The 27,738-nt window shown below is 40.2% G+C and overlaps 1 protein-coding gene across 4 annotated transcripts; it reads right to left on the reverse strand.

Annotated features, from left to right (window-relative positions):
- Positions 1-259: 259 nt before the first annotated feature.
- On the reverse strand, positions 260-27,485 carry eps15 (epidermal growth factor receptor pathway substrate 15). 4 transcript variants are annotated; one of them, XM_030432985.1, is made up of 26 exons: positions 27,367-27,485; positions 24,596-24,637; positions 23,778-23,867; positions 23,629-23,676; positions 23,438-23,533; positions 23,163-23,225; positions 22,623-22,748; positions 21,948-22,007; positions 21,321-21,554; positions 20,931-21,076; positions 19,943-20,099; positions 17,499-17,581; positions 14,396-14,468; positions 12,758-12,919; positions 12,425-12,622; positions 11,861-12,283; positions 11,550-11,630; positions 11,177-11,342; positions 10,882-10,926; positions 10,328-10,728; positions 9,716-9,785; positions 9,529-9,599; positions 7,802-7,937; positions 7,417-7,610; positions 4,779-4,800; positions 260-2,760 (listed from the first exon to the last, which is right to left on the reverse strand). In XM_030432985.1, the coding sequence occupies exons 1-26, from the start codon at positions 27,418-27,420 to the stop codon at positions 2,627-2,629; spliced, it is 3,375 nt and encodes a 1,124-aa protein (XP_030288845.1). In that variant the 5' UTR covers positions 27,421-27,485; the 3' UTR covers positions 260-2,626. The 4 variants fall into 4 exon arrangements, with proteins under 4 accessions (XP_030288845.1, XP_030288844.1, XP_030288847.1 ...); XM_030432984.1 differs by having other exon boundaries at positions 260-2,763; XM_030432987.1 differs by lacking the exon at positions 4,779-4,800.
- Between the last annotated feature and the right edge of the window lie 253 nt (positions 27,486-27,738).

The raw sequence follows: 27,738 nt of genomic DNA on the forward strand, positions 1-27,738 counted from the left end.
AAAAGCTACAGCAATGCATCAAATCTCATCATCTAATTGTGTTTTAGATTTTAAGTAATCAATACCCTTCTGAAATATAGTGGAGCAGAAGTATAAAGTTCCTGAAAAATGGATTGTGGTGTACTAAAGTACCTGAGAATATGTTATTAGTTACTTTCCAAACACTGATTTTACACAACTATTGATAAATTTGAACGCAGGCCTTTGTTTTATAATGCAGTAACACGACACAACATGATCCCATTAAGAACACACAAACTGCAAAACTACACATGTTTAATATTTATTCTGTTTCACTTAAATGCATTACATATTCTGGCCACATTCCATTAAGGATTTTTTTTCTTACATGTTAGAAAATACAAAATAAAATACAATTAGCTTGAATTTTTAAAAAGCCTTTATGGGTACGACTATAGAAACATAAGTGGTTTTTGATTTGTTTTTAAATTCAAGGAGTCTGTACAGGTGACGGTAACGTGTCCGGTGGCCTTTAGATCAGAGAGGATGAAACCAGACACTGTAGTATGACTTAGCAGTGAAGGTGAAGAACAGGTTCTCCAGTATTTACAATAAACTGCAACACGAGTAGAAAGTGCAGCATCGACCACAGACATTAAACTGGTTAAACATGAAAAGAGGAAACTATGACGATGCTCCTTCTGAACAAGTACAAACAGAGAGAGTTAAAAACAGGAAGTGGTGTCCCAAATCTTGTGCATTGTTTGGTCAGAAAGTAGCAAAGAAAAAAAAAAACGTGAATCCTCCTGCTGTTCGACCGAGCCTTCCCTTGTTTGAAAACCCCTCCATCACAGTTTAGCACTCAGTGTTAAGTAGCTTAGCTCATTTTTCTGGAAGAAGAGACACACAAGAACCACTGGCCAACCAGCCGCTGCTGTGTGGGCGTTAACAGGAAGGAGGACGCAGTGCAACAGGAGCGTTGATCTCACCACGCCAGCTGGGTTGTTGTTGTTTTGTTTTTTTCGCAAGTTAAATCCACCCAGAGCCTGAAGTGGACAGACAGAAGACAAAACGAACTGCTCCACCAAAACGCAGAGACACTAATCAACGTTTGATGATTTTGTGTAAGACTCTGAAATCCAGTTAGCCTCTCAGAGAGGAAAAAAATCACCAAATGCCACCAGAGAAGCATCGACGGTAGCACACTTTGAAACAGGACCTGGTGTGAGATTTGTGACATGGATGCTGAATACTTGAGGACATTTACCCCTTCTTTTTTTTTTTTTTTTTTAATACACTCCTGTCGGGATTAACAATATCAACATCATTCATGTTAGAGTTAACAGAGCAGATAAAGTGGCTATAAATCTGTTTTTCCCCCACACTTATACATTCACCCAGTTTCTGTTTTTAGGTTTCACATTAATAAAATGACTCTAATTGTCCTAAATTATGAGATAATAAGTATCTGGGTGACAAAATAACAATTTTTAGAGCTGCGTTATCTAAATCTCAGATTTCCGGTGTGATTTTTGCGCTCTTGTTTAGTGCAATCCCATGTAGTGTGCTTTTTAACTTTAATGCTAATTCAAATCTAATCAATACGTGAAGAAGATGTCGTTTAAATCCTTTCAGTATTTCCCCACAACATAAACATTCTAACAAAAGACAGAACAGATGCTAGGCAGGCATTGCACTGATGATATTTAAAAAAAAAAAAAAAAAAAAAGACATTAAAGTATCTAGAAGAGGAATATGGTAGCTGTGGTGGATTTGTTCGGTTTAAGTATAAATCTGCACATGCATTTCACATATCAGAGGACTGGTAACTTCCAGTTAAACATGTAGAAATTGGTTGAATTCTGTCAACTTGTTCTGAGTAAAAATGTCTTTAAAAATTTCACAGGCGCTCTGCCGAAGATTACACAGTGGGTCTGTTCGAAAGGACCGACTTGCACTCTTAAATTTGGTTACAGTGCCTCCCACTTCCAGTTTTGAAACTAGGCGCACTTCATGTTTTAGTTTCCGAGGATCTATAAACAGCTGGAAGCAAAGTGGGGCTCCTCAGAATGAACAGATCTACTTTTAATCATTTCAATCTTGTGAAAATTCTCAATATAACGTCAGAGGCTGAAGAGAGTCTTGATAAAGTGTAGTGAGTACTGTTAGTGGATAATGACAGGACTTTTCAATCTACTATTGACCTGTGTGTTTAAAATAAATTACATTCTGCAGACGTTAAAGTGGCATTTGTAGCCCGGTGCGGAAATAAACAGAGAACATAACCTTAACATCAATCCATATTCACTGCATTTCATTCAACAATCCATTCTTTAGCGCGTACACTCCACAATGGTCCTCTCCTCCGAAACAAAATCACAGAGACCAACAGGATGGATGAAACACGGGATACTGCAGCGCCAGTGAACAGTCTGAGGAGAAGAGGGCGTCGAGAGATTCAGAGGTGGGTTTATTCGAAGAAAGTCTCTTCATGGGGTCAGCAGGTGCTGCTGAATGAGTCCTATGCAGTCCCCACTTTGCTTTGGTGCGTTCTGGGCTGGGCCAGGCTGTGCCGTGCCGTGCCGAGCCGGGGCCAGTGGAGGAAGAGGAGAAGGAGGAGGAGGAGGAGGAGGTGGAGAAGGGGAAAGGAGATCCTCAGGAGAGTTCAGACTTGCTGAGTGCGATGGCCAGCTCCAGGTCCTCTTGTTCCTGCTGGGTGAGCCTGGCAAGTCGCTCCTTTTCCTCTCGCTCGCTCTCGCGCTTTGCCCACTCGATCATGTCTTCCTCTGTCGGATACTGCTGCTTCATGAACACAGAGAACACACGCACACGTCACACACGACGGGGGAGGAAAGAACGAAAAACACGTGCAAAGAAATATGGGAGTGAAAGGAGACACAGAGACAGACAAACACACGTACAATTAACAGATCCTCAAAGATGAAAAAAACTTGTTCGCAGAGGCTGCTGATAACAGATACCCAACAATAACAACAACACCTGGATGATGTAATGCATGATGTTTAACATTTAGCATGATAAGCTCCGTATAGGGACTGATAACTGCGTTGCTGCTCTAGGGCTGTAGTTTTTGTCTGGCCTTGTAACATCCCATGTAATCATGTTTACAGGAATAATATGTTTTGCTTTCCTATGAGTTTGGGATTAATCATATGGTATTTTAACAGATATACTGGATAAAAAATATATCAGCCAATTTTATTCTGATATAACTATTAAACTTGTTGTTCCTTAAAGGGTAACCAAGTGTGTTTACAGGTTTGGGGGAGTACTACAGCATGTGTGACAGAAGCAGTATAAAAGTATTTTCTGGCTCAAGAGGAAGCCGCATGTGGTCTGATAAACGGCTCCAGTGTTGTCCCTCATCAGCAAAGATGCATTGTGGGTAATGTAGGTGCCTGGTATGTGGAATAAAACAGGTGATATCTCTGTTGGTGCTGCATCATTTCTTATCATTTGATTTTAAATGGTCTAACAGTGTTATAGGAGTGGGCAATGCTAGACCAGTGGACAGCTTTTCAACTTCTGGAGCTACATTACCCACAATGCAACTTAGGCGGAAAAGTATCAGATCACATGCAGCTTCATGCACCTCTGGAGCCACAGAATTACTTCTGTCACATTTGCTTTCGTACTCTCCAAGACTTTAATGTGAGATTGTGGCGTTACCTTTTAAACATATTTTTGGCATTTACCTACTGCAGTTGTTTTGCTCTTTTTTGAGTGATTATTTCCGAGGCATTTAAGCCAGGAAATAAAAAAAGGGGAACGAAAGCACCATGAATGACATGCAACATAGGTCCCTGGCTGGAATCGAAGCAGGGATGTTTCAGTTCATGTTGTGTGCACTCTCACACCCTGTGTCATTTCTTGCTACTAAGTGGCAGCAACACATGCTGATTCTGATATTTTACTGTCACTGCATCTGTCTGGCTCTACTGTGGTGACGCGGCAGGTCCCAGACAAAGGCATCCTTAACAGTACTCAGCACTTCCTGTGTGATGGCTGAACATATTTCTAAAATAGAATCAAGTTACAGAGCCATCACTTTGTCAGATCTCCTAATCCCTAAACGGATAAATATTTTTCAGAACACAGACTACAGATTAACAAGTCGAAATGTCCACTGTGTCACTGTCAACATTTATCTGCGTCAGTGAGGCATGAAAATGAGCCAGCATCCCTCAAAGTGACTTACCCTTTTACAAATGCCTGACATGTTATAGACCATTATTTGGCAATGAAAATTATCGTTATTTGTGGCTCTAGCCACACCACAACCAAACTACAAGAAAAAACAAGCCAGTTAAATCAGTTTCCCTGCAGATGACCATGAAGAAAATGATGATCTTTGCCCCCTCAGCTGTGTCATCACACATCTTGTGGAGGCATTTGATCAGGATTAAAAGCAGGAATGGAATATAAACATGAAAGAGGGCATCTTGTTGCAGGACGAATCTGAGCGGTGTGAAGGAAATCACATTTGAAGATTCACGACAACAAACGGCAGAGGTCAGGAATTTTAAAACACTGTTAAATCAGTTAGTCTATACAAAACTGGACATGCAGTGTGTGGACAGGTTCATTATTCTCAGTGAATGACATACAGAAGCACCACAGGTCATCCAGTGCAGATCCAGACATGCAAAGAAAAGTAGGAAGCGATGACGACGTTCGACAGGAAGTATTTTAGAGCTGATGAGCTGATGATTTCGGTATGGAGTAGAACAGAATGTGCATAATGAAAACATTGAAGAAACATATAGCGGATTTAGTAGAGAACATGCATTTATTACTTGAAGGTGATACATCCCACTGCTGCTTTCAAACGTGAATGAAATCAGACATCAATAAAGTACGTAGTAAGAGGACTGACGCATGTTACTGCTAAAGAAATGCTTCACAAACAGTCTCTGGTGCTCGGGTCTTCTTTATTTTCACTTACTGAAGAGATCTGATGAGATTCTGTCAAAATACTTGTAAGGACCACACTGCTGGTTTTTGCATGTTTTAGTTCATTTCTAATCCTTGGCAATCATTGCTAAACATTTTTCAAAGCCTACCACAGTGCAGATTATTGGAGGTATGCAGTAGACATAGGCATGCTGCTAGAAAGGAAGGAAATAATCTTAAATTTAGAGCATGCTTTGGAAAAAGTCATGGCTGGAGTGAAGTACAGACACAATATGTGGTAAATGAACTGCAAATGCAAAAACGTAGCTGTGGTCTTCTAAAAGCTCAGGCGTTTGCAGACAGTGGTGTCATGGATGCACATAGAAGCCAGAGATGGTGCCCTTGATTAAACTCTTTTATTCAACTTTTATGACAAGGGTGTGAAGGCGTGCACACACACACACACACACACACACACACACACACACACACACACACACACACAGACAGAGAGAGAGAATACAGGCGACCCGTTTCTCGACCAGACAAGGGTTAAATGAACTGATAAATGAAGGGATGAATGGATGAACAGATGGATGCATGGATAAATAAATAGCTGGTTTGAAGAATGGCAGAGACAGTGGTATGAGTGAATGAGAGCCAGCTAATCAAACACACAGTTAGTGCGTGCAGGTCGCGGGTTCAAAGGGGACATGCGGGTGCAGTCATGTGACCGGAGAGATATCAACAGACTTTTGATAATAGTCATCCATCCCACACAGCGTGGCAGCACATTTCTATGAAGTTTCATGAAAGGAAGAGCTGACAGTATTTTAATACTTTTACAGATTTATTCCTGATATATCAACAAGCGTTCAACCCATGTGCATCGACTCGTTTTCATACAGCTTTCTGATCTTTTTTAATTTAAGATATATGACTATTTACACATATTTTAACAAGTGAGAAAAAAACAGCCAGGGGACTTTAATTCCCTTGTTCTTTTAAGATGTTTTGTCTTTTTATTCTGCTACCTAGCTCTTACTTGTGATAAGTTATTATCAAAAGTGTAACTACACCAATTTGACACATTAAAGGTGCTATTTGTAAGAAAAGTTCTCATTTGCGTCTCATTCCCTGAGACTCATAAATCAACTTAAATAGCACCTTTACAGGTCTCGCAGAGTACTGCTGCAAAAAAGTAGTATAAAGCTTTCTGTGATTGTAGAAGAAGCTGCATGTTATCTGATAAAGATAAGAAGAATAATGTATGGAATATCAGTTCAATTTGATCATTAGTCCATAAAATGTCCAACAGTGTTGTTGGAGGGCAATGCTAGACCAGTGGACAGATTTTCAAAAACTGGCACCTACAATAACCACAATGCAACTCAACAACTGGATGACATCATTGGAGGCTATTTATCAGATTACATGCAGCTTCCACTGCAGCCACAATAGGCTTTATGCTACTTTTTCACATATGCAGTAGAACTCCTCAAGACCTGTAAACACACTTTAATATTTGAAAATGGTGGAGTTACCCTTTAAATATGATATTTCTCATCTTCTAATGTAGCTTGGCTGCTGCACATTTTTCTCATGAGTTTGTAAAACACTGATAGCTTCAAGTGTATAGACTCACTTAAGAAGCAGCAGCTTCTGCATTTCAAGAGCAACTGATTTGATGCCTTTGGACTACAATTGTGCTGACTCAGCTACATATTGATGCCAAGCCAAGTCACTAGTCAGAACCAGAAGGACCACTTTGCACCAAAGGCATCTTTTAAACTAACCTGAATGAAATGAAATGAAACACTTTACATAAATATATATCTCGTCTCAAAATGAAATATGCCAGATAATGTGATGTCAGTGTGCTGAGTTGGGATGGCTAACAAAAGCCAAATACAAGCAGCCTCTCATCTCTCCATTCACTGCCAACCAATAAAGATAGATGTCTATTATTCATTTATTTGTGAACAGAGGATCTTTTGTCTGCTATGACAAAATCTGTTGCAGAGTTAATATATGAACGTATCTATAACTGCTATAATGACATTTCTGTACATTTCCTTTAAAAGTAAGACAGTGCAACTTCAATCAAAGCGCTTAAATAAAGTGCAATCCCAAAATAAATCAGTAACAAAAAATAATTACAAGTATAAAGAATCTTTACATGGCAAGGAAATAATAAAGAGCTTAAATATACACCAGCAGCAGCAGCAGCAGACAGGGTGCAAGAAACACAAAATCAAATATAGAAGATTTAAATGCTTATGTTAGCTGAGCTCAAGGAAAACGAGGTCATCAAATCATCAAATGTGCTCCCATGTGACACTGACATAAGCTGATCACCTCTTTGGACTTTTTAAATGGCAGTGGATGGAGTGATTTATAAAGCTGGCCTGATTTGATTGATGGTTCTGATTTAATCAAACAACTAAATGTGATTTATTAGCAGAAGAAAAAAAAGGAGAAGATGGCACACTACTGAGAGTCAGATGAAGGTGAGGGAGAGGGCGAAAGGGAGGTGCTCACTTTGTCAAAGCTGGCAAATCGGTCAGCTTCCCGTATGTTGTGACGAGGAGGGGAGGAGGGGGCGAAGGGGTCGGCTAAAGGATCCTTGGCAGGCAGGGAAGAGGAGGGGAAGTCTCCTGAATGTGGTGGGACGAAGTGCCCTCGTCGCTGGAAGGAGTCAGAGGACTCTGTTCTGGAGATGGATGCTCTCTTACCTAAGGAAAGAAAAAGGCACAGGCAAGATAGAGGTGTCAATGAAGATAAATAGAACAAACAAGTTAAACTGTGAAAAGACAGATCAAGCATTGGCCAGAATACTTAAACACATACTATTAACACACTCTGAAATAAGTGATAAGAGCACTACAATCTGACAAAAGATTGACAAAAGAATGTGAGTACTGACCTGGAGGTGGAGGAGGTGGTCTCGTAGGTGTACCAGTTTTTGGGGGCAGTGCTGGGGGCACATCAGAGCCGGCAGACTGGGTGTCTTCCTGGAACAGGTTCTTATTGTTGATGCCAAACTGGTCAGAGCCATTTGACTGAAACATAAGGTTCACACCAAACCAAATACATCAAACAAATACAGTATTTAACAACAAGAACAAAAAAACAACAGAAACCATGGATTGGCTACTCTAGAATCACAGCAATGCCTGTGAAGACTTGATTCTGGATGCCATACAGTACATTAAGTGAACATTTGCTGTTTATGAAAACAAAGACAAATTCTTTAACATAAGTGCATCATTAATCAATATATAGAGCAGAGCTGCAACTATTAGCTGAAAATTGATTTAACGCTAAATTAATTTTCTAAGCAAAGATTGAAGAAAATTCTGTTTTCAGCCTCTCACATATGGAAATGTTCATTTATCTCTGTTTTATATCACATTAATCGGAATTATCTTTGTGTTTTGGACAAAATGAAACACTGAAAGACAGAACTTTGGAATTTGAGACACTGGGATGGACATTTTTCATCCATTCTGACATTTCATAGACCATCAGTTAAGCAATTTGTCTAGAAAATAATCAGAGGATTAATTGTATGTCGTCTTATGTCATAAGTTTTTGTGTTGTCCTGATTTTAAAGGCTGCATTACAGTAAAGTGATGAAATTACTTAACAGACTGTTCTAATCTTGTTTTAATACTTGCCTTTAACCATTTTGTAATTATATCCATTACATTACTAATGATTACTGATCCAAAATCTTTTTGTGTACCAATGGTAATTATTAAGTATTTATACGATGTCAAGGCATCTGATCAAATATATTTATATAGATCTGATTTTGTTGTCTGGATTTCAAACTATCGAAATATACACCTGGGCCGGTATTCACAGACTTTTATCTTAACGTTAGGAGTACTCCTAAATCGGACTAAAAGTTTTTATGTAGGAGTTGTTTCTTAAGAGTAATTCACAAAGCCGCTGAGACCTACTTTTAGTTATGAAAACAGTGAACTCCTAAACTAGACGTAACTCTGCTATGGATGACGTCAATTTATAAGGACGCACTTAGAAGCGGTGACAACGGTGATTGGTTGTTGATTGACAGGGCAGCCCATTGAAAAGTCATTTAGGCTACGCAATGCATGAAGTGAAAATAAGGAAGTTGCCTACAAGCCCATGACAAAGCCTATGAAAAGATATTGGATAAAGAAATGTATTTATGAGGAGAATTAAGTGACAGGATGTATTGCTCAGCCCTAGATTAATCGATAATGAATAATAATTGTTGGTTGCATTCCCAGTGCAAGGAAACCTTTTCAGAACACACATGTCAAATTTACAATAGCATATGACAGTGCACACCAAAAAAGTGGCAGCTGTTGTATGAACTAATGATGAATAAAGTGCTCATTTCTCCCGCAGAGAATTAGAGAGTGTTTCAGATACTTCCTCACAAAACCCACAACACATTCAACAACTCCCTCACAGTCTTCCTGGATGTTCTGGTATGACAGCAGAAGTGAGTTCATTGTGTTGCAACAATATGTTCTCCCACCAACTTAACTGACAATCATTGTTACTGACTTGATATTCAGTGTGTTTCACTCCATTATAAATATTACTTCAGCTGTGTGTGGGTGACAGCACAGAGGATGAAAAGCAACACTTGATTACCTTTGTCAAGGCACTGAAATCTGCAAAGCCCCCTCCAAATGATTCATTACCAAACACAGCAGCAAACGGATCTGAAACACATGAGCATATACAAGTCACTGAGCACATAATACTGTAACTGTAAACAGTTTCAACAGCTGCAATGGGATCTGTACCCCAGAGGGTGGCGCTAAGACACATGTCATACCTGGATCTGAGCTGGCGTTCACTGAAGTACCACCTGGAGCAAACGGATCATTGGTTGCTGCAGTGTCCTTCTAAAAACAGAACATACATTTTTTTTTTCATGACATCTGTACAATAAACTCCAGCTGCTGAAATGAATATAATCAAACTTTGTGTAATCAACTGGAACTATAAGAGATACATCATACAGAGGTACATCATACACGAATAAAAAAAAAAAAAGACGATCATATTAATCATCACTCAATTCTCATTAAGCAGAAACTACAGCAATCACTGTTCGTCTCGATTCCCAAGTCTATACTGACTGAACGTAACTGTTATTAGCTCTTTCAAATGCTACCCGACGCTTCTTTACTATTTTGCGAGGGAAACATGGCCAAGACAGCAGCATAACAATACAAATGCAAATACACAGATACAACAACACTCTATATTAGTGAAACACTACAAATATCTATATCAAATGTTAAACTGAGAATGAAGAACAAAGCTTTCTATACTTCCTAACCATAACGACTTAAAAAAGTTTGGCCAGATGATGAAAACCTTTTCCTAAACTAAACTTGTGAATTAGTACAGGTTGACTAGGTGTTACAGCCGTCCTACTCACCACGGCCAGGTCAGAGCTGGGTTGAGAGGAACTAAAGGGATCTGTCCCCCCGTCCTGAGAACCAAACGGATCCGCTTCACCAGTGGCGTTCACTTTGCCTCCAAACAGGTCAGAATCAGCCATGTTGTTTACTGTGGCGCTAAATGGATCCTTGGCTGCTAAAGTAAGATTGTTTGGTTTGGAGGTGAAGGGATCTGGACCTGCTGCTGGTGCAGCTGCTGTGTCATTCAGCTTCGCCGCAAACAGGTCTGGTTCTGGTGCGCCAGTAGTGGTACCAAACGGGTCGGCTGAGGCAGAGAAAGGGTCGTCTGAGGAAAAGGGGGCGCCGCTGGAGGACTGTGCGAAGAAAGAGTCTGCAGCAAAGGGGTCAGAGCCTTTGAAGGGATCTCCTCCAAATGGATCTAAATTTAACAGTGACAGATACAGAATGTGAGATACAGATATTGCATAATTGGTCAATATATCAATATATATTTATGTATTTTTAAATATGTGTTATATATTAAGGAGATCATTTTGCCTATTCATCACTTTCAAATAAGAATTTAACTTACCTGCAACATCTGCTTTTCCAAACGGATCATCTTTGAATGGATCGTCTATAAAGGTGAAAAAAAAAATCATCAACGTGACTACGTAAACATACCATTTATAAGCCTCTGGGTCTACAAATTGTTAATCACGTCATTCTGTAGGTACTGAAAACACTTTTAATGTAGAATAAATACAATTCTATCTTTGAAATGAATCAATATGAAGCAGCAGATTAGCTTTTTACAAACATCTGCACAAAGCAATTTATTTATTTATTGGCTGTTAACTAAACTTCAGATGTTTGTGGGGACTCACGGTCAGTAAAGGGGTCTGCATTGAAGAAGTCCATCTCAGGCAGCGAGGGAGGGCTGGTTTGAGGTGGCATGGAGCGAGGGCTGACCTGAGGTGGTAACGAGGAGGCGGGGGTGTTTTCTGGGGACTCTGCTGGCTCCTGTTTGCTCTCTGGCTCTGGCGATGCAACCTGTTTGACAGTGACAGAGATCTAATGATAAGCTTGAAAACTACAGTCAATAACATTAACAATAAGTTTAAACAATAAATTTTGAATTAGATCCCAATGCATCCTGAAAATACTTTTTGAGGCATTTGCACCTGTATTTATATTCTATATTTATTATTCTATATTTATATGGCTGACTGACACTGTGCACAAACTCAGGGTCTTTACCTTTGGTGGGCTCTCTTTAGGCGATTCCTCAGCATCATCTGTGACCTCCGAGGAAACATCGGGTGTAGGGGTACTGTGTTCCTGGAAGCATGAGAAGACAAAACAGTAAAGAATAGCATTGCTTACAGAGAATTTTACAATTGATACAATTCTTCTTTGGTTATTACATGGAATATAAATTAAGACTGCTGATTTTGCATGATTGTTGGGTGTTAAAAAGAAAGGAAAAAGAGAAGTGTAGCTGTACTAAGAAGTTTATATTACTTCCATCTATTAAATGACTGATAATTAAGTTTAAGTTTATGTATTACCCTAACAGTGTTCTCCTGTGGCTTGGTGAAAGCTGATACATTATTGAACATATCAGCGGAGGCCAGACTAGTATACAAGTCATCCAAGGGATCAGGTTTCATCTTTTCCTCCTCTTGAGTCTTTGGAATCTCTTCATCCTTCTCTTCTTCATCGTCTCTCTCGTTCTCTACTTCCTCTCCTTTTTGATCTGAAAGTTCTTTCTGCTCATCGAAGAAGGCAGCTGGTTCTTCCACCTTCAGCTCTAAGGGCTGGTCCTCTTGAAAGAGGTCCTGCTGGAAGAGGTCCCCTTGATGCAGTTCTGCAGCAGAGCCTGCTGATCCATTGACCATGACAGGAGAGCTATCCTCCAGGGCTCTCTTCCAGCTGAGCTGGGCAGTTACTGACCTCTCCTCCACCTTTAGATCGTTCAGTTTCTGCTGAACCTAAGAAAGCAGAGATGGAGAAGAACAACATTAAGAAAAAAAATAAGAAACTTTATCGATATGGCGCTTTTTAAAACATTTAAGGTTGAACCAGGATTCCAACAGTTCATAAGCATGACAGACTGATTTAAACAAACTGACCTGTGCAACTTGTGTAAAGGAGTCACGGACAGACTCCTGCAGAGGTGTAAGCTGCTCCTGAGCCGCCTGGACCTTCTCCTGCAGCTTCCTGCTCTCTTCCTGCAGAGCAAGGAGCTCCTCCCGGGCCTGGACCAGCTCCTCCTCATACTGACATATCCTCTGTTCCTGATCCTCATGCTCCGATGTCAGCGATGAAATCTGTGACAGATATAAATATTCAGGATAATGGAGTCATGTGTGTCAATGTTTTCATAGTACTGGTGTTCTTTGCTAGTGGTGAGTCATTTCTGCAGCTTTCCAGGACTGAAGTAAAGAAAATCCTAGCAGACCTACCAGTTGCGTCTCTTGGCTGGTCTGCTGACGAATATGATTCAGCTGCTCCTCCAGAGAGCCTTTCTGTTGGTCCAGCTCTTCCAAGGCATCCTGGACTTTCTGACGCTGAGACTGGAGCTGCTGCAGCACCTCATTCTCCTTCGCCACTTCATCCTGCAAGTCCTGCAGATATCGAGCCAAAGAGGAGACAGGGGAAAGTTATACATGTTTGTCTGTTCTTTTACAGGTAAACCTTGCTAAAAAGAAACAGAAAAGCTGAGAGATGAAGAGGGAGCTCAATAACAGAATATAGATATGATTTCAAATATGAATGATAGGGAAAGGACAACAAGGCGCTCTTTAAAAGGAATAAAAGAACATCCACATTTTCAACTATATTTCTTTTTACATTGCTGCCAACACTGTGAAGAATATAGAAGCGCATGCAAAACATGGTGACAGGACGAAGAAATTAATGGATAGCAGTCTGATATGTGAACAAAAGCAGCTTGTCAGTTTGCGTCTGTCAGTATACCAGATGACACCAAGGGTTAACATCCTTCATTTTAGTTTTTATTATCAGAAGGGTTTTATGCCAGGAGTGACAGTCCAAAAGAAATCAAAGGGGAAAGATAGTGAGGATGAGATGCAGTGAAGGTCTCTGGCTGGACTCAGTCCAGGGATGTTACAATCATGATTTAGAGAACTGCCTCTTAACCTCTAGATCATCCCGACAGCACCCCATACACACATCTTAAATGGGCAGCCTACTCGAATAGGTATCTTTCACACCCACCTACAAAGATGTGTTGTGATTCTGCATGCATCATTCTCCTTTTCAGACAGTTATGGCGATAAAGCTGTGAAATCATACAACATGTGTACACTGGAATATTATTCCCCTAGTCTGAATTTAGCCTGTTAAACCAGAGCCAATTTGCAGCTGACTTTTACAAGAGAGATGTCAGAGCTCGCTGCCACAAATAAAGTCCAAACATTTGAGAAATACTGCAGGGGAAATCTTATTGTGGAATCAGGGCTGTGGTTATACCACCGAACACAACGACATCAACAATGTGTGATGTCAAGGAATATATTTAGAAAAACACATTACGGTATAAATAGCCAAAAGCACTTGAGGCTACCCTGCAGCACAGCTCAGAAATTCAGCTACATCAGCGTGAGACTCCCTTGAGATCCACCCTCACACTTCAGCATCAGACTAAACTCCCCGAAGCAGAGCAGACTAGCCCTTTAAGCCATCAACTCCCAAAAATAGAGCCCCATCTCTCAGGCTCAGAGCAGGCTGACACGCCTACACAAGGATAGCAGCCTCTCCCTCTCGGAGAGACATTAACTGTGTGCTCTGACCAAGCGTCTAAGACTGCCGGCCAAATGTATTATTGATCTTCTCCTTCAGTATATAATTACAACAGAAGTGGTCAAGCTGCTTTAGGACCTATGGGTCTTATCATATGCTCTGTCTGATCTGGATTTATATTTTTTGTAAAAAGGGAAAGCAACAGAAATACAAACATGCTCATACATGTGCATCAGTAAAATTATAGAAAATATCTCCACAACCATGTTCTCGATGCCAATAAATCTCTTCTCTCTGTATCCACTGTACTCACAGACAAACAGACGGCGAGACCTTACCTGCACTTCGCTGCTGCGCTGTCTGATGGCCTCCTCCTTCTCCTTAATCTCCTCTTCCACAGAGCTCTTCTCCCTGGGGGCCCAGCACAAGAAACAGGAGTATTTAGCCACCAAGGACAAAGAGGGTAGACCTGGTACTCCAAGCGCACCCAGTCCCAACCAGCTCTCCGTTTCTTTCCCCTGAACCACCACCACCACCTCTTCTCCCTGAACCACCATAATGTCCTGAAATCCAAACTTCACAGTACAGAAGGAGCCGCCTGAAAAGCAGGTGTGTGATCTGATATGAAGAAAGGTGGAATGCGTGTGAGACCTGAGGGCTTGCGGATGCACGGCGCTGTAAATTGCGATGAGGGTGAGTGTGTTGTGGAAAGTGAGCATGTGCTTGCTCAGTCAAATGTGTGGGAGATGAGGAGTGAGAAGCAGATGGCTGCCTGGAGGATGAAGGGAGGAAGAGAGGGAGGAGGGACGACTGATGATGAGCCAACCTACAACATCCATCATTTTCGCTGCCTGTATGTTCATCCTCTCTACTTCACTCCACACAGCCAGACAGGAAATGAAACGGGGCGGAGACAGGAGGAGGGATACAATGATTGTTTCCAAACTGACAATTACTAAATGTGTATTTTAATTTTTAGCTATTACTAATCATATTAAAAAGGCACAGATGTTTCAGTTTACTTCAAATCTGTGTGACAGTAAAAGTGTTCATATTGGACAGGATTTCAGAACCATTGGCGTTTCAAGTAGAGCTAAAAAGATAAGTGGAAGGAAAGAAAAATAATTTTGAACTATTCTGATAATCTTTCAAGCATTTCAGCCTTTTCTAAAAGCAAAACATTTGCTGCTTTTCTTTGTCAAGGAAATTTCACGTGAGAAAATGTTGGGACATTAGTTGTCGTCATATGATGCAGATACATGGCGGCAAATGTTCACATTGGGTTGATGGTAACATGCATATTTGTGAAATGTATTCCCTGGCCTACATGATCCCTTTCCTTTGCCCTTCCTTGCCACAGACATACTGGAAACAGCAGTGAATGGGTTGTTTAAATGCCCTGAGCAATAAAATGCAAAGCAACCTCTTTGCAGCGTCCATGTTGCCCCAACATTCTGACTTTATGCTCAATTTGAAAGTTGGAAGAATGACTTCCCAAATCAGGAACTGGGACATTCAAGGAGCATGAGAATGCAGCATTAGCTATGAATGAGTCCTTAGTATGGTAGTGGGGGCTTATTTGGACCACATATGGATTGCCAACATTTAATTGTGTCACATACCTATGTAATATTTTCAATTCAGGCTTCTTGAACATATTAAAGCTATTTGTAAAGGTGCATTACATATTTATAACAAATGCATATAACATGGGGAATAACACGAACGGTAGAAGAGAAGCAAAAACTAAAAAAATCCTATATCCTGAACAACACTTTTGTTAAAGCTAAACATGCTTTTCACTAATACTGAATCCATCTGTAAAGTACTGGTGTTTCAATTGATCACATTTTCAAAGGAAGAAGCTTATTCTACTTTAATAAAACCTGGTGACTATATGAAATTTTCACCAGGCTGCTCCATTGTTTTCTCACATTGTTAATTATTTTTGTCTGTTGAGGCAGACTAAATATAAATGATAGTGTGATATAATGTTAAGACTAATGATTGGATTAACAAATGACTCATTCTGTACTATCGTTTCCGCTCTGAAAGCAATGTTAGAACATCCTAAACAACAGGAAACATTTCACTCTAAATTACGTCTATTGGTTTTTTAAAAGCAATAAATAACACGACAACACAAAAAACTTGTATTAACCATATAAAACACCTATCATTTGTCATCCATTTCAACACAGACTGAAAATAACAGCAGCTATTTTTAGATTCTCTCTCTTGTCTTACATCAAACTGCACATTTCCCTTGATAACAAAACATCTTCTACCAGCAAACCAGCAGTCAACTTAAGCTAAATATCACTCGTGTTCTGCTCTTACCCATCAGCATCATCCTCACCGGCCTCTTCCACTTTGATCAAAGGTCGCTGCCACACTTTGAAGCAGTTGCAAACATGCATCATCTTTTCTAGCTCTTCTCGATCTGCTGCGTGTCTGAAGCTCAGATCTCCGTCACTTAGTTTCTATTTCACTCCATCTTTCTCACCTCGAACAGCTGTCCGTGTCCGTGTGTGTGTGTGTGTGCGCGTGCGTGTTACATCTGTGTGTGCATTTGTACATATGTATGGGGGATGGGGTGGAAGGGAACTTTCTCACTTCTTACTCTCAGCTTTCTAGAACAGGGAAGCTAAATTCTGTTAGTTATGAAATGTAAATCCATTACAAGTGATACTGATACCAACCCTCTACAAAACCAAGAGTACGTTTAAAAAGCAGCGCAAAAAGATTTTTGCATCTAGAAATAAAGCATGACTGAAATACCAGGAACTGTCAAAAGGAGAACTGAAAATGACATCTATATTTTATTATTAAAGATGATGTTTTTACTGTCTCTTTCTTATGAAAAAACAAAAAACAAAACACAAGTTAACACTAAAAAACAATACTGGTATCTTTAATTCTTTCAAAATTATTTTGGCTATTTCTGTTTCTGACAGAAAAATTAAAAAACAGTGTGTAAAGGAATCAAGTAGAGTTAATACATTAAGTCTGGTAAATGGTGCATATTCTGTCAGTCATTCTTCTACCTTGCTGTCAACAGCAGCTACATAGCTCAGCTTTACAACCATCTGCTGTGTTTCGTAGGCTGCAGCAAATCATTTGAAGCTGTGGGTATGAGTGTTAAAAGGATGTCTGAGAGAGTGAGAGGGAGAGTGATATAATCATGTATACTAGAACCAGTGTTTCCCAACATATAAAATTAAATTGGGCAGCACACCAAGTCCCCCTCAGTTTGTGGGAAACACTGCATCCTGCTGGTCAGTACAGGAAGGTACAGACCCCATCAAATGTCTCATTCTCATCACCTTGAAAATTGTGATGCTAAAACATCATTCACACCAATCATATCGCGACCTTCATATCTGTCATAATAATTGCGATAAGAAGAAAAAATAAAGAAATATAGGAACAAAAGCTTACTTTTGTAGTTCAACAATCTCGTTACTGAGAGAGTCCAACTCCTTGATGGCAGAGAAGTCAGCTGCCAGATTAGCCACATTGTTCTGGAGAGGAAGTGAGACAGAGACAAAGAGAGAATAAATTATTAATCGACTAAAGGGAAAGCACTTCTGCCATCATGAAACTTCCTATATTCCGAGCTAAGAATGACCTCTAATCACATAGACTAATTTTGTAACAATAAAGAGAACTGCAAATTAATTATATGTGGATGAAATGACAAATTACAGTTGAGGAAATAAAACACTATCACAGCACAGCACTTTACTGAAATTCTGCATGATGGCAGGGATGGGAGACTGACTCAGGGTAAAGATGAGTAATGAGTAATGATGCTGGGAGGATACTAGTGATAGTTAAGCAGGGCTTTCCACTAAGACACAGACTAGCCAGCCATAATACATAAGTAGCCAGCCGGGGGGGGGGGGGGGGGGGGGGGGGGTACGATCTTATACACTGGTCTTAAATGTAATAATAATAATGTTACATTATTAATATTATTATTACATTATTATTATTATTATTAGCCTAAGTGTGCCTGCAGAACAGGCAGCCTATATTAATTTCTCAGACATTTGCTCTATTATTATTATTATTATTATTATTATTAATATTAATATTATTATTATTATCAGCATCAATATCTACTCTATATATTATGTTATTATAATTACAAAATATCGCATCTTCTTTTATTCATTAGTGTAACTAAGTATGCCAGACGCCAATGCACCAATAAAAACTGTGATTTGCGCACTGAAAATAATAAATAATAGGCTATACAAGCTCACATAACATTGCATCATAAGGCGTTCTGGGCTTATAAATATCTTATTGTCAGTGCATGACATCTTCACAGTCTGCAGTGGTGGCTACCCAATTAAACACTCAGTGAACGTTTCTCCCTTAGCAACAAATGAAAATACACTCTTAGAGTCCGTTTGGTTTCATTTGTACAGTGTTTTTTGATGCCAGCACGTGTCGCAGGTATTGCTAAATGGACGCTGGAAGAGAAGAGTGGATTACCGGTGACAAAATAAGCGTATTATGGTGAGCCCTGCTTCTCGCCTCCGACGGCCGACACACTGACTCCGCTGAGTGTGCGCGCACACACACCGCGTGTCGGGGCCGCGGATGAGTTTCTCTCCCTTGTGATCAATGAAGTCGGCGATGATCGGAGTAATTTGTGATTATTATCAGTACAAGCACAGCGAATCACAATTTTAATGAGTGCGGTTCAGTTTGACATTATTGTCAGTCTGTTAGAAAAACATTTAACTTTATTAAAATCGAAAAATAATAGTCATTAAAGTAGCCGGCTGGAGTTAACTGTGTAGTCGGCTATATGGCCGGCAGCCGGCGCTTGTGGAAAGCACTGGTTAAGCTCTGGGTCCAAGGGTTTTGCTCAAATATATATACTATGTTGGATTTGATTTCAATCTCTGACGTTATGAAGGTAGAGACACCAACAACCACTCTTCTCGTGTACATTCTATAACATAAAATGTCTAGTCTTCGAGTCAATGGTTTACATCTATAGATCGGACTCTGTGCCGTCGGTGCATCTCCAAATACTTTGAACAGTGACCTCTGCTCTTGTCAGCTTAGCTCCCAAGCTTAATTAGATGGCTAATGACGAGGAACTCAGGGACAAATAGTGAAGTATCTTATGATTCAGAAATACGAATTTGGAGAAAGTTCAGTCGGACAAGGCAGAAAGATGACAAAGAGAAGCAGCCTGTTCAAAGTAATGAGATGCCTTAGAGTCAGTAAACTACCACACACTCACTCAGATCATCCGCTGCACACGTGAAGTGGACGAAACGTAAAAAACGTAAAGAGCAGACACAGAGGATCAACATAAAAGTTTTCATAAGAAGGAAAGGGAAGACATGTAGATCCAAGCTTACAAAAATCCATTATGCAGGAGAAAAAAGGGACCATGTTTTATCAAAATATAGAAATACAATCTGTTTTGTTATTAATGTATACTAGAATAATAATATACTAAACATAGTAAACATCCAGAGACAGGCAAAAACCAAGAAGTTTATGATTAAAGATTATGTTTTTTGCCATGAAAAAGAAAAACACCAGATGTCCTGTTACTGTAGCTACAAAATATGGACAATGGATACCAGGCAGCACTGTTAAAGACCGACAGTAATTCAAACTACTATCACTTTGTTATTGTATCTCAATTTTATCACTTCTTCTGTACCGCTGGTCTGTTGTTCTACCTAACATCATCAGCCTCATTATTAGTGATACGTCCCTTCCGAGCCAAGTCTCCATTAAATGACAAAAGTATGCTCTTTTTCTGCATCATTATATTGAATGGAGACCAAAAAAATATAGACACCTATAATTATCAATCATAGCGATGAGTATTTAGAGTGACTCACCTGTTTGATGTTTTGTCTGTCAGATGGAGGGATCATCTCTGGGGACAGACTCTGCGGAGGGTCCAGGCCTTTGGTCAGCTTCAGATTGATCAGATGAAGCGCCAGTGCAAACTGCTCTCTAGTCAGTTTCCCAATGTCTCCAATGTCACAAAGCTCCCTGAGAACACAAACAGAGGCAGGTTACATAAGAGTGTAATGATTTACACCTCAGGCAACGGCTATTTTTGATCGTCTGACTGATCATCTCGTTCAGGGGTCATGGAAACCAAAATACATTACAGTGAGAACAGGGCTGAAGCTAATCAGCCGTATGAAGGTAAAAATCCATACGTGTGATATTGTCCCGGTCGCATGTGCCAGCCTGCACTGCAGTGCATCCTGCAACAATATCACCTAGGACTGAGATATTATAGCTTAAATGACAAACAAAATGTTTTCTGACAACTGGGTTTCTTCAAAAATGTTTCCACTTTATATAACAAACTTTGCAAAGTCTCTTACACGTTGGTCTGTCCTAGAAGTACGACTGCAACTAACGATAATTTTCATTATCGATTAATCCACCGTTTACTTTCATATATAAAAAAAAAATATAAAAATATATGATAAATGGTCATCACGGTTTCCCAAAGTGACGTCTTCAAATCACTTCTTTTGTTCAAAAAAATTCCTATTCTTTTGCGAACATAAATGACAAAGAAAGGAGAACATTCTTACTGGAACCGGCAAATATTTTGACATATTTGCTTGAAAAATGACTGAAACAATGAATCAATTATCAAAATAGTCTAAAAAATACTTATCAAATAATCGACCAAATGTTGAAGTTTCTTGTAGAACAGGTTATCTCTCCTCTGTTGCTTTTTCTGAGGTTTCCTTCTTTTCTCTCAATTTAAGGGTTTTGTTTGGGGAGAATGTTTCCTGATAAAACAACACTTTTCATAAAGACCAAGTAGAAAGGTTTCACATGAATTAACAAAATACTTACCATATACGTGCAAGTGTGGCGGAAGGAAGCCCCGTCTTGAGGAAGATATCTCTGACTTCAGGTCCAGACACAAGGCCGTCCTTGTCCCCATCTGTCTTGCTGAAGAGCTCATCGTACTTTGCTTTGTCTGCTGGCGACACCACCCACTGCACAGGCAACAAGACAGACTTTAACTAGCCCCAGAGTGACTTCATAAACTAATTTAATAGAACTTACACAAATGACACTACACCAACTCCAACACTTACTTACCTTCTTCAGACTCCTTTTCGTCTTGTTCTTTTGAAAAACACACTGAACTATCCAGTTTGAATGCATTTTAAATGTGTGTGATTGCAGCTACTATAATAAAGGTACTGCATGCACAGGAGAGACAGGTCCAGTACTCACAGGGGCTGCTGCTGGTGGTGGTGGGACAGGAGCTGGGGCAGGTTTGGGAGGGTGGGGCATGGTCTTAGAGCCAGCGTGGGAGGAGCGACTGTCTTTGACTGAGGGGGGCGAGGGTAACAGGGGCATCACGGGAGGCACAGAGGGTTTTTTCCTCTTGGAGGGTGGAACCAGGGGAGGTGGTAGGGACATGGGAACAGGCTCGCCCTCCAGAGCTCTGTACACCAGATACATGGCCTGGGAGAGGTCAACAAAAATCAATGATTGAAAAGCAATTACCAATGAATGAACCATCCTTTAGTTATCCAGTCTTCACACCTTTTCCATGAGTCTGGATTTGGTTCGATTCAGGGCAACAGAAATTATCATCACAGCCTGTTTATAATAGCTTTCAAGACAACATGTAAAATACAAGCACACAAAAAAAATCTGGTGTTGAAACTTTCAAATCTAATAGCCAAAACACCCTTTTGAAAATGTTGATATGTCTGGTAGATCAATGCTGTAATATATTGATGGAAACAGCAATGCAGAGTTGGAAAGCAGTTTGAAAAACAGCCTGCGCTAAAACTAACCCAAGGCTGTAGCTGTAACCTATGCAGTGTCTTTCTGTGATGTGTCATTTCTTACCACAGAAAATTCATCTCTGTCCAACATGCCGTCTCTGTCGAGGTCACTGAGCTCCCACACCTTCAACACAGACACAGATATATTTGTTAAGCATACATCATTACAAAAGTATATGATACATGACTCTGAAAGCCCTGACTCAAAACCTATTCTCGCTTCCTCTTTGATTTTATTTTCTCCACAGCCGGCTCCTAATTTCACATCCTTTTTCAAAGGTTCTGCAGTGTTTGGTTTTATTTGTCATCCTTCAGTTGTTTGAGCCACTATGCACGGATGGCTACTCAGCTTGATTCTAAGATGCATCATTAAAGTTATGTTCTTTCAAAATGAAATAGCCATCTGGGTGAAGATTTTGTTTTATTTTTTACTTTTTGACAGATAAGTGCCTTGGATCTTTTTATCCTAACTTCTGTATTCCCTACTTAAGAGCACCTTCATTACGTGTTTGAACATCTGAGCACTCCAGACCTTTCCTTTCTCATATAAAAGTCTACAATTCGTCACTTTTTTATTTTGACAAAAATGTTTTAATGAGTTACTTGCTTTTTGTTAAGACACCTGCTCAAATTTGGTTTACATACTCTCCTATGTTACATAAAGACATACGATCTCTCCCCTAAGTTTTGTCACTTTGCTTTGCATCATTTTGTCAACAAATTTTGTTTTGGATCATACCCTGCCGAGGATGTCCACTGGCAGTTTGGAGTTGAGCAGGACGGGCTTGACCTTATCTCCTGTTAGAATCCCCCCTACTGGACCCAGACTGTCAAAGATGGAGTCAAACTTCAACTTCTCCTCAGGCTGGAGAATAACAAAAGAAAACAGTAATACAATGATTAGAGGCCAAGAAATCAAATAAATGACTCAATTAAATATGCTATGTCTGTTGAAGAACTACACAGTAATATTCTTCCAGAAAGTTAAAAAAGCAACGACAAATTCCGAAATGACAGCTGTGAAAATAAATCATAAATGTTGCTGCTGTGGGTGTCAAGCGGCATTGTTGAGTTTAAAATTTTATAGGCACCATTAGACACAGACTATTATGAACAAATAGTCCGTGTCATATTTGAGTAGACTTGATTATTTGATATTTTACATTAACACAACAAAAAAAGCAGACTCTGTGATGGACATATGTATGAGGAAGACAAAGATATTAAAGCAGATTACAAATAAACAGATAAAAAGCTAACAAACTTGTGAGTGCCTTACCTTGACAACCCAGGGAATGTCAACAGCCACTCCTCCTGCCAACAGTGGACTGCTTGTGTCATGCTGGTGATAAACAAATTCAGTTAGTCTTAGATAAAAAAACAAAAAAAAACTGTTTCAATGTTTGAATTAAAAATATGTAATGCGTGAAATAAAACAGTATGTTTAATTGCTGTCACAGTAAAGCTAAATTTTAGCTGTCTGTCATAATATAAACACTGGGGGTGACTATAAGCATTAACAGAGCCTTATGAATGGCGCAGAGGCAAACTTACAAATTTGGGGGGAGGAACTGCCACATGAAGGTTCTTGAGCGCCACCTCCAGGCCATTTTGAGCACACGCCACCAACCGCAATGCTATGAAGAATTGCTGAGAGAACAGAGGCACAGTATGTAACATAAATCTAGTTCATGGGATGCACTTTATGCAAAGAAAAACCAGTCCATTATGATTTGCATTTGTACCTGTTTGTTAAGGGCACCTTTGCGTTCAGAGTCTGCCAAATCCCAGATCTACGGAGACACACACATTGATGACCGTCAACATAAACACACACACATAAAACAGGAAACAAAGAAGTGATGTTGCTGCCCTGACTGGACCATTTGCTCACCTTCCCGAGGACCAAGTCAGCCAGGCCCGACCTTTTCAGGAATAGAGCTGCATCAGCCGCTGCCACCCGCCCACTGCCAGTCGGATCAACCTGAACACAAACACACACACAGTTATTAGAGCTTTTACCATCTGACAGACATCAATAACACAGATGTAATGCTATGGAATATTTGGTTTTAGCCATCGGCTTTAGCCCACAACACAGGAGGAAAGTTTAGGAGTGTTTTCTCAGCAGTGACAGGGAAGCAAACAGAGAGCAAATGATAACTTACAATCTCACTGTGGGATACACGAGTCACTTAAATCAATACTGATAATAAAGCAAAGCTATTTTCTCAGCAGTCTATTAGCTTGATATTGGATCTGTTGGTAGTCTTTCATGAGGCTCACAGTAAGCTCCCCTGACATGTCGGGCAAAGGGAAACATTATTAATTCATAGAAGTACTTCCTTTCATGGACACAGAAAACTGAGAAGAGAGATCACTGCGTGTTGCAACACTACAGTTTACCTAAAGCTAGTTTACAGTTTAAGGGTCAGTGGATCTACATATAGAAAAAACGTGTTTGTTTAATATAGGTATTTCTCTCACCATCTGTTTTTCTGTGTACTTTATATCAAGAGCAAGTTATAGCACAATATAGCAGCGGTCAAATCATGTTTAAATGACTATATCACACAACAGCAATGGGCTCACTATTAGTAATACATGAACGTACATTTCAAGCAATGTAAAGGACATAGTGTGCATAAAACACACCATAGCCTAATATCAATTAACTACATTTTGCTGTATTTTGGAAGATGTATTGCATACCTGTCGGTAGTACTTGTCATAGATTGGATTTCCACTGGAGAGCTGTCAGAGAAGAAAAAATACAATATACAAATTTAAGTTTACTGACTCAACCCAACCACAATTAAAAGCACTTTTAAAAACTAACTAACTATAAAACAATCTGACAAAGAATGAACTACTTCTATTACTAAAATACTATAAATTCTCCAGATTCAGTTTACAAATTCAAATGGACAGCATGTGTTTGCTGGCTACAGAAAGCCTGTCATTCACAATTCACAAAAAAAAGTGATTCATTACAGATGGAGGATGCAGACACACAGACAAGTAATTTGAGGATGTCATCTTGGGCTTAGGGAAACACCGATCGACATTTTTCCCATTTTCTGACAGTTTAATCAACAATGGAAAAGTTGTTAGTTGCAGCCCCAGCAGTTGCAGCAGTAGTGTATTTTTTTCTGCATCACAGACAGTTTAGGAAGACAAGCCTCCAAGTAGCATGAGGAATGATTATGACTCCACACATGACATCATGCTTCAGATGTCAGATGAAGGTTACAATTTCTATACTCAATATTATTTTCTATCATTTAAATTGAAAATTGAAAATTGAGAAAAACGTCCATGATAAGTTTCCAATCAGTGAAAAGCAGCACATATTCCCATTGACTAAGGCGCTAACAGTAAATGTTTGGCATCCTTGCTTGATAAATGACTTAAACAAGTGATCATCAAAGTGCTCTGCATTAGCTTTCTCAATGAAGTCATCATATCAGCACTGGCCAATCCCAGCAATAATTCCTGGCAAAGATGTGGAAATTTCCTGGAGACATACAGCGCGTGTATTAGGCCATACAATGAAATTCTGTGAGTCACGATGATACTGAAGCTTAATGCTGAGTTGCACACAGAAAAGAGCGATGACTAGTGAGCTGTCTGACACAAGGATGTAGGCTACACTTCCCAAGGCTACTGATGGTCAGCTTCAGATGGTTACAACAGGACGTCACCTCACAGACACCGGCTAACATGGCGCTCTGTCACATCCTCCCTAAGCACCCCCGTGTTTATTTGACCGTCCACTGCTGGGCTGAACAGGAAAAGAATCAGCATTTCCTTCTCCATATAGCTGAAACTGACAATTGGTTGTTGTACTTTTCAATCGACAGGTGCAGCGAAGGAGGAAAGGAGTGAACAGTAATTGTCTGAAAAGTGGATCAGCTGGGGAGTGGCTAATCCAAACCAGTGGTTAAAGCTGCCTCAGAGCTCCTCCACAGAGAAACAAACTGGCACGCAAGAGTATATAGTAGAGATCTGTTAAAATATCAGTCTTGTTACAGACTTGCACAAATCGCTCGGACACAGAAGATGAGTCTGAGGTTAAACACTCCGTGACCAGTACAGTTATCTGTCAGCTTTGTCAACTGCCAGTTTACAGCGAGATAACTGTCCACACACACTTATCTTTCTCTGGCCAACGCAACTTATTTCTGTGGCACACACAATAGTGTGCCTGGAACTGTTGGCGGCTGTAACACTGTGGTCATTGTACTGGTGACTCTTTAATTGAGCATTGAAAAAACAACACCCCTCAATCATTCCCCAGCCACTAGCCCATACAAAACTGCAGCAGATAGCACGATTACTTTACAGTGCGGGAGTTGACGGGCCAGTCTGGTTTGTTCTGGTGATTTCATCTCCCTAATCCGGCCATCGCAGTAAAACACATTAATGGCAGCAGCAACACTGAACAGCAGGTCAGTGGGAGGATTTTCAGTAGTAAGGCAGCGATGAAGTCTGACAACACAGAGATGTCAACTCATGTGTTTGAGTTCAGACAGCTCCTGTTTGTTGTTACAGGCAACAGAGGCTCAGGTAACAAGTCTGGGACTGTAGCCTACTTATTAAACCTGGTTGCTACCTGCTAAATAACTTATTTACTGTGCATGCAAACAAACACACCTCTACACAAACTTCAGGATCTAACATAGATTAGCAGCAGACTGACATTTTGTGACAGCAGCTCTGGCTAATGGGCTACTCAAGCTCACTTCCCCATACAGATTGCAAAACAACTGACAAGACTATTTTGAGTTTTTCTGTTTAGGACAGAGTAGCTAACAGTAAATTGACGTTGTCCACTTCAGGAAGGTCACAGAGAAAAACACTAACCCAGTCAGTGAAAGCATGTTTACTTCAAATAATGGCAGGTAGGTTATTCAGTCTATAGCAAGCTACATGAGCACCCTACGCAATGTTAGGCTATAACGAATAATGTCCGTAACTTGCTTCATTTTTTTGCGGAAAGCAATGTTAGCGGTGGCTTTATAAGTTAGCTTAAAAATGACAGTAAAGCCACAACAGAGCCACACATGAGTATCTCGTATTAACATCTCTTTGGCCAGGACCAACTAGCCTGCAGCAAAACGAGGCAGTACAAAACGCTTCGATAAACACCACCCGCCGAAACGAAGCAAAGTAACGATACATGGCTTATCTCAAGTTTGATAAAAGCGGCTCTAAAACAGCCCAACACTGCACACTAACTAGCTGTTAGCTAGCAGGCTAGCTAGCTAGCTACGCCCTTACGCAGTCCCCAAAGAGATTAGGCAGAAACTTTTCCCAGTCACAGCAGGACTAAACTTCCAAAAAAGAGAGCCGAGGGTCGAGGTAAGCCCGCCTTTCTGCCCACCGGGCTTCACTAACACAGTTGAAATGTCTCCGAGCAGAGCAGAGAGAGGCCCCGAAACGTTTGCTGTCGTTATATTTGAGTTGTAAGACAGTGTTACCTGAGTAAGAGACAGAGTGGCAGCCATAGTGTTTCTGTTTCCCACTGCTTTCATGCTGCACTGCTGCCAGACACAGACAGAGGCCGCTGTAAAACCTGGCACTGGAGCCCGACCACAGGAATCACCTCAGCCCATGACACACACACACACCGTAATCTGTCATGCAGTCCCACAGCGTTATGAAGCACACATGGTGGAGGTATTTTTTTCATTTCCTTAAGTCACAGGAGCAGTATTATAATGTATCATAACAGGGCCTGAGACAGGATTTTAAATATACCGAGGTCATGAGTGCCACCACTGTATCCCCCCTCCCCATTGTCTTCTATTATGTAAATATTAAAGGTGCATTATGCAGTTTTGGGGAAGAAA

This window comes from Sparus aurata, chromosome 11 (assembly GCF_900880675.1).
Source record: "Sparus aurata chromosome 11, fSpaAur1.1, whole genome shotgun sequence".
Taxonomy (NCBI): Eukaryota; Metazoa; Chordata; class Actinopteri; order Spariformes; family Sparidae; genus Sparus; species Sparus aurata.

Bases quoted from the DNA above. Each gene is read 5' to 3' on its own strand.
- eps15 (XM_030432984.1), bottom strand. From the start codon at position 27,420: ATGAAAGCAGTGGGAAACAGAAACACTATGGCTGCCACTCTGTCTCTT. The intron at 23,677-23,777 runs GTGAGCAAATGG...GTGTCTCCGTAG, and splicing joins CTGACTTGGTCCTCGGGAAG to ATCTGGGATTTGGCAGACTC. The intron at 11,343-11,549 runs GTAAAGACCCTG...ACTGTCAAACAG, and splicing joins CTAAAGAGAGCCCACCAAAG to GTTGCATCGCCAGAGCCAGA.